General features: G+C 37.3%; 1 protein-coding gene across 1 annotated transcript; it reads left to right on the forward strand.

Annotated features, from left to right (window-relative positions):
* Positions 1–3,335: 3,335 nt before the first annotated feature.
* On the forward strand, positions 3,336–11,684 carry Smp_058790 (protein kinase; the record flags this gene model as incomplete). The annotated part of the gene is made up of 5 exons (XM_018788567.1): positions 3,336–3,410; positions 3,450–3,684; positions 8,209–8,478; positions 8,862–9,054; positions 11,304–11,684. The coding sequence occupies 5 exons, from the start codon at positions 3,336–3,338 to the stop codon at positions 11,452–11,454; spliced, it is 924 nt and encodes a 307-aa protein (XP_018654096.1). The 3' UTR covers positions 11,455–11,684.
* Positions 11,685–11,915: the final 231 nt, after the last annotated feature.

The following is an 11,915-nucleotide window of genomic DNA, read 5'->3' on the forward strand; positions in this document are numbered from 1 at the left end:
GTGCATTTTGCAAAAATTTGCTAATATTTTCCCACGAACTGGGATGATCCCAGGTATGTTTAGCTTATTTAACTATATTCTTTGACTTAAACTGGACAGTTCCTCCAACGGAGACCACTATAACACCGCAGCCATTCCTTCATAATCTTCTGCAGTTTGACGCAAGCAAGTAGAAGACTTTTCTAATAAAAGTTCTTTTTTAGTATCTTGTATAGAACCTCTAATACTCAATCGACATAACCCAGAAACTCGAATTCACTTATTTCAAGTTGAACTCACGACATACAGTACACAAAATAATAGTTGTTCGAGGGCTTTTTGACAATACTGATGGATCTGGGATGCTAAAACGAGTGAACAATAGTCAGGGGGACAGCCTGACATGAAGCAGGGCAGTATATTGTTGAGACCACCAGTATTCATTAAGAAATGATAACGTTTGGGAAGATAAATGCTCAGTGGCCTATCGGTTAAGTGCTCTGGCGTGAGACTGGTAGGTCCTGAGTTCGAATCTCGCGAGCGCGAGATCGCGGATGCGCACTGCTGAGGAGTCCCACATTAGGACGAAACGGCCGTCCAGTGCTTCCAGGTTTTTCATGGTGGTCTAGCTTCAACTGACTCATGATTTCAACTATGAAGATAAATGCATTATTTGGCATTCGAAAAATGAAAATCTGAGGCAAAACCAACTCACTACATCCCTATATGGCGGTAAACTGTAAAGAGTTTGATCCAGCTCATGTGAAATAAAATGAATAAAGCAAACGTATCTAAAAGAATTTTCAGGCCATTTGAAACGACTCGAACGAGACTGAAAGCTCAGAAAAGAAAAACTCAGAATGAGACACAACATTCATATTGCCATGCAGTGATGCAGGAGATGACTCAAGTTGAGCCATTACGGCATGTATCTGATTGGTTGCCAGGATAAATGGCGGGAACATGTAATGCACTACATGTAGCACCAATCGTTTTGCGACAGTTTGACCTTCAAGAGCTAGTAGCATCCATCAATGGGCAATGACACTGCATCGTTTCCGTAGCTGGCTAAACTATGTGCTTCTAGTTTCTCTTCCAAAACTGTCGTAATCTGAAGCTTGTGTCACTTCTGATTGTTATTTGTTGCTTTCCCAAATAAATGTAAGTGCATGATGTGCAGTTTCTGGGTCGTCGACTCATCTTTTCTTATGTCCCTCTCTTTTTCAGTCCCCACTCACGCTATTCTGCATGATCCCCAGTACACAAAGTACCTTCTGGCTAGACGCAAATCGCTACACTTCCACTCTCATGGGTCAATGTAGGCACAGAATATGTCATCTATATGTTTATACATGACATTGATATATCCTAATCTCCCTATTTTCGGGTTTTCCCCAAAGTTTGCAGAAATACCCCAAAGTGTTATGAGATTCTAGGGGAAAATACGAAATATCCCCAAACATTTTGCTGATTTCCCCAAAACTTTGAGGATTTCCCTCAGACCTGAGAAGATTTAAGGGTTTTTGTACCATTTCCCCTGTGTTTACTATAGCGGCTTCCCCAAAATTTACCAAAACCGGACAGAATTCTCTCCAAAAAGGGAGATAATATTTAGATGTTTTGGGGAATCTAAAAAATTTACTTAGAAGACCGGTCATTTTCCGACCGGTGTATAACACACAACCCACTGTTCATATTTGTGTTTTGAGGAAAGAAGGCTTACGGCCTGTGTTGTTCCTTTTCGACTATGCTTCTGTGAGTGTCTAGTCCATTGAATGAGTCGATTGAAGGGGAGGACACCACTACTTCAGATAACAGGTCCCAAGAGTTGATGGCTCAGTGTGAGAACCTGTAAACCGCAGATATTTCGTTCGTTCTTGGCCTTTGTATTCGCCTACTATAAACTTTGAGATGTTCTGATATGATAGGGAAAAAAAGAGGATATAATAATTCCAAAATCATTTCTTGGTGTTCTATACATCAAAATTATATCACCTATTAATCTGAGATAGGATAGAGCAGAGTGGTTTAGCTTTTCAAGCCGCTCTTTGTAAAGTACACCCCGGAGTTCTGGAATTACACCGGTACCTGCCCTCTGTACCTCTTCCAGGATATCGGAGTCATCTTCTAAACAGAGGCTTCCAACCTGAACGCAGTTTTTAAGATTAGTTCTTACTAATGTTATGTATACTGTTGTGAACTGAGTAGTATCTAGTTGGGTGAATGTCTTAAAGCGCATAGGGTTCTAAGAAGCTTAGCTGCGACCGCGAGACTATACTAGGGAGTTCATTTACACACAGTATAAAAAGTAAAGGACCTAGAAAGGCTTCACTGTACACCACTAAATACTGGTTTTCAGGAAGAGCATCTGGAATCTATTCTTATTTTCTGTCTACGACCTTCCACGAAATCTTTAATCCACTTTAGAAGAGGTCCAGCGATTCCTAGATTCTCTAACCTTGAGAATAGTCTATTATTCAGCCACCTTATCAAATGTTTTGCTGAAGTCTATGTCGGTAACATTCACTGATTTTCCACTGTCTGGAACCTCTGTCCATTTCTCTCATACCATAAGGAGGTTTCTTGTGCAAAGTAATACATGTTCTCTGTTTAACAAATTGCTGGTTTCCACGATTTTAGTTATGGTCTTTCTTTTGATTATTTCTTCCAGTATTTCACTAAGACACTTGCAAGGGTGACAGGTCTATAGTTTGTTGGAAGTTGTCTTGGTCCTGTTTTATGTATTCGAGTGACAATTGCATCCTTCCAGTCAGTAGGTAACACACCTTGGCCAAATGACATATTGAGTATCACAGACAGTGGGGCTGCAATATACTGTGCAATCTGTCTCAAGGTATTGGGGTGTAGTTCATCCGGTCCTGTTGATTTTTCTGTATCAAAGTGCTAAAAGCCTTAAGTACACCGATCAAAGTCCACAGTGAGTAGATGGTTTGTTGACTTTGTATTTGGGTCTAGTCCTTCGTCTAGAGGAGACTCTTAAATGAAAACTGTCCCGAAATAGCATAAAAATTCTTAAAAGTTGGTTGTTTTATTAATTTAAGTCTAGTGAACAGGATAAAATGAATTAATTGTAATTTCAAAAACTCTGCTGTGAGATATCTATGTCAAGATTAATTTTTTTACAGGTTAAAAAACTATTAACAGAGTTGTTTCGTAAACAATGAAAGGTTAAGAAAATTTTCTCTTAATATCCTTTAGTGTTTTAATTGTGTTTTCAGGTAGCCACAAGCATATAATTTATTTGTTCAGATAGATCCAGTATAAAAAAGTAACCTTTTCACGCTTAAGACTTTTTCAAACTTCTCGTGGATATTCGTTTTACATACGGCTGAAGTATGACCGACAATTCCTGTTGTAAATCACTTACTAGTGTAAATAACGAACTTATGAGAAAAATTCTTGAAGATAAGGTAGTTGCATTTTGTTTTCCGTTTAACTTGTTTGTTCAGTTTACTTTGGCAACCACTTCATTTTCCAATGTTTATCTTGGAGTTTGGGAGGGAAAGAACGTCGTAGTTAAATTCCTTCATGAGAAGCACAAGCCTCTAGCCCAAAAGGAATTATCACTTATTTCTCAATTTGAACATGAAAATATCATACACTTGATTGGTGCTGGACCTTCACTTCCATCGGATTGTTCTTTCTTGATCCTTGAGTATGCCAATTGTCATTCATTACAAAACGGTAAATTTCAGTGTTAGCATCACTCGATTTTTTTCACTTTTTAATCATTACATTAGAAATACTCAAGGAACAAACCAGATTTGTCCGCTCTTAACCCCCAATTCTTAGTGTTGTTGTTTTCTCTAATCTGAGTAATTTAGATGCCAATCTTCCATTACCGTTCTGGATATAATCGGCGCCTACTTTGAGAGGGAGTAAGCTGTAGTAGCATCACTATACCAACTGCACCAGTTGCAATTCCTTTGAACTCTACGGCCATTTGTTATCTTAGTCATCATTTCAACCTAGCTTGTCATGTAACCGCAAAATATTTACTTGCGAAAATCTAGAACAGAAAAGATAAGGAATTACGACACTGGTGGGATTAAGAACAAGTAATTGATAGGTCAAATATGTTTAGACGAAAATGGAGTAAATACAGCTACTTCTGTAGAGTGAGGTCTTGCCTGTCATCTAGAAGTTCAGACATCGAAACGAAATTTTCCAAGGATGGTAACTAACAACCATACGCTTCCGCACTTATCTCATATCCAGTCATTGTCTTTACGGAGTAGTGGATTATATTTACTCGACTAACTAGAAGTGTCTTCAATTTCACATTTACTTCTACTGATATCATATCTCGCGGTCTGTGGTTCTGCATGTAGTTATTTTAGTTTGTGTAAGCTTGTGACCAAGAGCTAATCTTTTTTATTTGCTACAACTTCATTCCTCTAAGGTATCAATTTCACAGAGGTTCTACTGAAGACAAATTCAAATGCCCTGGTACGGCTGAGGGTTAGGAAAGTTAGCTCTCCCTCTCGAAGTGTTCCCACATGGCCACGCATATACAATCACTGCCAGGGACGTCCTACTCAATGCCTTCTCGCGACGTGGGGTGTTGCTTACGAAATTGAGAGGACAAAAAGCGAATGTCCGGAGCTTTAACTGGTCGGTGGGTACGGAGGATTCACTTACGGGAGTTGGGAAACCCTGATTCCAAACCAATGGTGCACATGGGCTCCAGGACCCTCAGGCAAAAAAATTGCGTGTGAATCTATTGTTGGTCGCCGGATACTATGGGACCGCATCTCCTTACGTTGCTCCACTGCCTTGTGGATTAGACCTTTAGGTCAAAGGCTCAGGTTGTGGCCCCCCAAGAAAACCACCTGCTTTGGTTTGGGCACCCGGGCCGTATTCCAGCCCTCACATAAATCGAATGACGAAGTTTGGCGCATACATATTTGGTACCTCCTTGTACCAATCTTTGTGTTTAAATCAATAAACTTGGTACAAATAAAAGGTACCTCAAATCAACCAAATAACTAATGGGCATGTGGTGTATAAAAGTTTTGAAACCACACAGATCATTTTTAATAATACCAGTCGCTCGTTATAGTTCAAAGCTCATAGTCGTGTTTTATTTATTTTTGATAACTGGGTCCTCGTATTTATTTTCCATCCTTATTTAGATCATCTACTCTTACAACATTAATAAAGGACGTTTATGATCACTGGTTAAATTCCTTTAAAATTTCTTAGACCTATCATTCTATGGGTACTCAGCTCATGATTACGTAGTTTTGCCAGATGTATGAGTTGCACACAGAAGTCAAATGACGCTCATAGATTGATAAAGACATCCTTTTTATCCCACTTATCCAGATTTTTCTCTTAAATCACATCTATGCTTAATATCTTTTATTGCCACTAATACTGTTACTACCTCTACTACTTGGTAGTTTTATTTAGCTATGCATCTTGTGTATAGCGAATTGAATTGACCAACACATGGCGGGGGTGTTGTTTACGAAATTGAGAGGACGAAAAGCGAATGTCCGGCGCTTTAAGCGGGTTGGTGGATGTGGAGGATCCACCTAGGGGAGTTGGAAAACCCTGATTCCAAACCAATGGTGCACATGGGCTCCAGTATCCCGAGGGAACAAATGGCGTACGAATCAATCGTTGATCACCGGCTACCATGGGACTGCATCTCCTCACGATGCTCCACTGCCTTGTGGATCAGATCTTTCGGTCAAAGGCTCCGGGTGTGGGCCCCTAAGAAAACCACCTGCTTCAGTTTGGGCACCTGGGCAGTATCACAGCCCTCAAGCAAATCGAATATGATTTGTGAGGCGCATATGTATCTGGTGCTTCCTTGTACCAATATTTATGTGTTTAAATAAATAAATAAATAAATAAAACACATGTACCAGGTCGTCCGTTGAGTATAACTAACTGATTGACTAGCTTTGTAGATTATCGCAATTACTCAAATTCCTCCTACCCCATAATGTCTTCACCCCTGAGCTTGGGTATGAAGTTCATAAATAAAGCCTTAGTAATTAATACACCAAAACAGGAATATTTCTGTTTTAAACCTAACATTTTATGTTCAGATGTAACTTTTTTGAGGTTAATTCCGAACTTACTCTATAATTTTTGGATAAACACTGTAAATTAGGGAGTTGATAGAGACATTTTTAATAAGACACTGACAAAACCTCACCTATGAACTTCGAAACCCCTTCAAACCACTGTTCTGATTATTTTTTGCGTAACCTAATTATTTATCAGGATCCATTTGCGACAAAAAAGTAAAACTCCCACTATTTGAGGCAATCAGAGTTTCATGTCGTTTCAAAATCACTAGTTGGGTGCCTGAAAATAGATCCTGGGCTAATAGTTTCTTAATTCACCTGGTGACGTGACCACAGCGGCCGAGGAACAGCTACTTGAGGCTTTTTTGTGAGTGGCTTTCGATGTATTGACTCTATATTTTAAACACTTACTGCCGACACTGGAAATTCGTGGCACAAAGTGAGGCGTAATATTTTTAGGATCAACCTTTCCTAACTCCTCCATCGTAAGAAGGTAGTATTACTGCGTATAGTGATCATTCGTGGGAAACACTCCAGTGCAATTGCCAGTACGATTTCACCATCGAACCTTAAATTTGCTGCCTTTGGTCTTACCCCTGACATGTTTGAACCTCAAGGAAAAAGTATTCCACCTAACGTAGTTCGATTTTAGCGTCACCAACAAGATCAACCACAACGTCGAAATAGCGGACACCATCAATAGGAAACGTGGCACTTTACATTCTTAAAAAGTGTATTGTAGTTTAAGTTTATTCCCACTGACTGAAGTTTGCTCTATTTAGCCAGGATATTGTATTTGAAGTGTATAGAGTGATTAGTCTTGCAAACTGAGTCATACCAGGCACAAACTTGATTTCGTTGTATTGTTTTAAAATCCCATACAGTCTTTAATCTAGTCAAAAATCTCGACCATTCATACTGTGTTCTTGATTAGTCAGTCAGCCAAATGTCAATCATAGCCATGTAAGTATCTCAGTCACAGAATTACTAAACGTTACTTATGGTTTCATGTTGTCACATTTCGTGTAATCGTTTGAGAAGTTGAAAAACCACTTTCTGTACTTTTTTATGTATTATTTCACATTCATGTGATTTAAACCATCCTACATCCATTGTTCGTTTCTACAGAAAATTTGAACCCATTAAATCTTAACAGACTAAGTGAAATTAGTCCATAATTGCAGGATGTTTTTGCACCTGAAAGGTACTCGTAGTTTAAAACGTTTCCACTGAAGCCCAATCTGCTGAGTTAGCACCTTCCACAGTTTCTCACTAGTGCATTGTAGTCTATAATCATTTTACCCGTCGTAATGTGTAATACTGACTTTATATGTGCCTGAGTTAAGTTGTTGGAGCTCATAGGCAAGGACTATTGTTCACATATATAGATTCACCCGAAAAGCCAGTGCTTTAAGTGCGTAATTCTTCAGGTTTTAAAACTTACCCTCTGTCGACAATGAACAGAATTTAATTTTGGATTCTTGAAGCATCATATCAAGTTGTTGTAGCGTGCACGCCTATTAGTCCCATCTCAAGATCATCATTAGCTGCCTCTGTGTCAAAAAAGGGTATTCAGAAAATTAAATGGTGATTCAGACAGTTTGAAATATTCAAAACTTACTAATAGTCTACTCTTGTGTGCTGGAACTTGGTAATTTCGTTCCTCAGCGGACTCTTGAAACATTGTGTGTTTATATGTTTCAGGTTTCTCGTTCACATACAGTGTTTCATTTTAAACTCCTTAGTAAATACATTCCAGTCTAACCGCAATAAAGTAGTCCGTCACACCAAATAAAATCTCCATTTCATAAATGTAATTTCGTGAGTATGTTACAGAAAGGAAAAGAAGTCCCAAGAACTAGGCGGACCTCATAAATAATTTGTATACTCTTATTTACCAATTAAAAGTGGTTTATGTACTCGGCTTTAAACTACGTTGTTTACATAAAGGTTATTGTTATTATCTGGCTGTTTAAATTAAAGTAGATGGGGTAGACCTGAAACCTATTGGTTAAAAGTCAAGGCTTTTGCTAGTCAGCTATCACTCCGAATTCTGTCGCGTCTTCATCAAGTGTCAAGATCTTTATGTTCACCGAGATCTGTGCTGTGAATTTTTTTTAACCACTAAACTTATAAAATCAAATTGTTTTATTTTGCTATTTAGTTTTGTATGACTTCCCTGGAGTTCATTATAACCTGGTCAATACTTTGAATTGGATATTGCAAATCAGTCGCGCTTCAGACTATTTACATCATTCATGTTCCCCCCCGGTTATACATGCAGATATAAAACCGTCCAATATTTTAGGTTTTGATAGATTGCGTTTAGTTAAATTAGGTGATTTTGGATCATCTAGAACTAATTTATCTGACGAACCTTCCGTATTTGGAACTCTGTGTTATATGGCCCCAGAACTATGGACAGTTCGAAGTGGTAAGTAAATATGATTTTCTGCATTTATCACTAATAATGAATCCTACTGATTTCCCCTAACCTATGTAAGTTTATTCACCATATCATATGGTTAACATAGAAACAGTTTATATAAAATGTAAAACTTTCCTCACCCTTATCAGTAGATTTATTGTCGTGAAAATGCGGATAAATTTCTATAAGTCAGAAAACGTTAACTATTAACTAAAATGATAATAAATAAACTTATTTTTTAAGCGAACATGATACATCTAGACTTATTAAAAATGTTTTTTGGTTTAATATTTGTCTTGGATTTCTGTGTCACGTAAAACTATCACTACTTTCATTTACTCATCCACACTTATTTTTTTCGGTTTTACCTCGCCAACAAATATATTCAGGTGAAAAATTACCGTACTCAGAAAAATCTGATGTCTACAGTTTAACAGTTACATTTTGGGAATTTCTAGCTCGTGAACCTCCAAATAAAATCCTGAAAAGACGTGATGTAGCAGACAAGTTTTGGTCTTCTATTACTCAGCGACCACCTACATTAGCTGGGTGTCCTGAACTACTAAGCATCATTATTGAGAGGTAAGTTGTCCTTCTTATTCCTGGACGGGAAAACTCACGTATAATGACTTTCAAACTAATAGATTTTAGTGTGTTACGATTGACAGAATCAGTTATAGTATGAAGTATAAGCAAGTTAGTTAATTTAGCAAGAAAATACCTAAAAATTATAAGGCTTCACTGGGAAAAGCTAGTGCGACGCCGAACAAAACAAATTCCTGTTTTATATTGGAGCTTGTATGATCGTGCCGTTTTATTATCTAATCCGAATATTGATTGGCTCGTCTGTAATCCCGTGTAGGACTGATGATCTATAGCAACGATTTATAGATCAACGTGAAGTTTAGAAATAGGCAAATATAAGAATACAAAGATCCAAGCGTCTACTAAGCATACAAAAGTATAAGTAATAATCCTTCGTATGATAGCCTCAAAAGTTATATTTTCACGCTACTCGCCCCGTTATTTCGAAACCGAGTAGTGTTTGTCTAGATATTTTAGTTTCTAATTAAGAAGGATCATATCAATGTATGTGATTCAGGAACTAGTTGATGGGATGTAGTTGCAACTAAAAATACTAGTAACAGTCACTGTTCTGTGATGCTGATGTAGATATTTTAGTTCATTTAACAACTTGGCAAACTTTTGATAACTAAGGTATGTTATGCATACCTTCCACATAAGCTATCTAATTCTTAAAGCACTTAATAATAGTGTGGCTTAAAGCTGAGTTCATAAACTTCACTTGGTAAACTGTTTATAAAGCTACACTAAATCATGTTAGTAGTAATCAAAACATCGCCTAGAAAAAGGTATGATGGTAACTGTGTTCTTAGACATTAAAGATACAACATCCAGAGAAGCAATCTGCTTTCGCCGAATTCCTCACCAAGTTGTACAGTCGTATATACATAGTAGAAGGAAAAGAAAGAGAAAAGGCTCAACTCTGTACCTGCTTCTGTGAGGCAAGGTGCATAAACAGTCAGCGTCCGCTTTCAACATTAATAGTCAAAGCTGGGTCTTACAACAACCAGAGCAAGTCAATTCGACATTTTATCCTCGGACACTTAGTAAACTGTTACCACTCAACTGAGTCATATGTTGTTTATAGAATCCTTCCAAATCTACCAAGACTTCGTATCCAACTCCTTAAAACAGTAGACGTTCCTTCTATCCGTGGGATGAAGTCTGAAGTTTGTGTACAACAAACATGTCTTCTTTTTGTTTTTATTGTGGCCTTAATCTGTTATTTTCATTTAATTGATTTTCCATTCGAAAATACTACCCTTTCTCCAATTAGTTCTCATACCTCTATGATTTTATTCGAAATCGTTTCTGACATCACTTCACTTTCACTAATACCTTCAATTGTTGTGACAAAAACGTCCTATCTTACCTCATTCACACTATCATCCAATATGATTACGTTTTCACCCCTTTATTTGTGCTAATTCTGCGGAAGATACACATCCGCTCACTGTTATCATTTACACTATATAACGTAGTATTCAAATCTTTATATTACATTATCATGTTTATTCATTGTTCGTGTTTCCTCAGAGAGTTGAGCATTGACAAGATTGCTTTTCAGAATATCTTCACGTAGTTTTGTTTAAAATTCTTTTCGATTAATAGGATCTCCGAATTTCATCACTTAAGTAGAATATTAGCGTCTGGACTTCGAGCTACTACTTCATGCCTTGCAAAAGTGTTAGTCATTACCTTACTCAGCTAGTAGAATCTACCTGTCATTCCTAAAGTAATGAACTAGAAATATTCAAAGTGCTTTAGAATAGTTAATAAATTGCTCTAACTGTAAATGACCTTTTTCATTACTTCGCTTTTCAGAGCGATGAATTAAGGTACGAAATGTTGATATAGGCACAGAAATTTTAATTGGTTTCTGCGAAGTTTATTCTTATATTTTTATATGGAGCCCATCATATCTTTACACCAAACGTACTTTTGGTTTAGAGAAACGTTTGCATATACACCTTAGCTCCCTTTAATAATCTTTCCCTAATTAGTCAATAATGTCACCTCAGACTTGCTACAGTATCTTTACTTATGATGTCTTTACAGAAACCTATATAGATGACGTTTTGCTCAAGCGTGTGCAATGCAAAGGAGCCATCTCGGGGCCACAATTATTTGAAAGATCGCTTGCTATGTATGTTTTTACTTCATAGAGTTTACTCGTTATAATAAGATATCGATCTACTTTATTTCGGAACTAAGTTTTCTTACTTTTGACCCTTCTCTTTTTTCAGTGGTTGGGCTGTAAATCCCATGGTGCGACCTACAATGTTCCAACTGAGCAAATGTTTGACTCCTATAATCGAACAAATATTTCCAATAGATAGCATTATCCAGGGTATTGATATCCCTGATGACTGTTTAAACTTTTTAAAGAAATTGTAGCATATTGCACTTTAAGAGTGTATATAGTTCGAGACAGTGTTCCCTGTTTCCTTAAACTTCTGAGTACATGTGAAGTAATCTTACAGTATCCATTTGGTTAGCCGTGCCTAATAGTAGTTCACACTACAAATGTTTGTCATTCGAAGACTTCACTAACTTTGTAGTTCCATTCCAATATTTGTACTTTTAATATTCTGTGTTGTGCAAATTATTTTTTTATTCTTAACCCAAGTTGACTTTCTATACTACTAACCGGTTTAGGTCAATTATGTTTAGTTGAATTAAAAACCAGCTTATCAAGCGTTCCACCACTAGAACTATAACTGCCCACTTGGAGATTCATTTGGTTTCGAATACTTATCTTCTTGTATATATGAACTATACCTCATTTGCGCTATTTTAACAGGTCTCAGTTAAACCTAACTAAACTCGTTTATATCTCAGCTATCATTTTCCGATTA

This window comes from Schistosoma mansoni, chromosome W (genome assembly GCF_000237925.1).
Source record: "Schistosoma mansoni strain Puerto Rico chromosome W, complete genome".
Taxonomy (NCBI): Eukaryota; Metazoa; Platyhelminthes; class Trematoda; order Strigeidida; family Schistosomatidae; genus Schistosoma; species Schistosoma mansoni.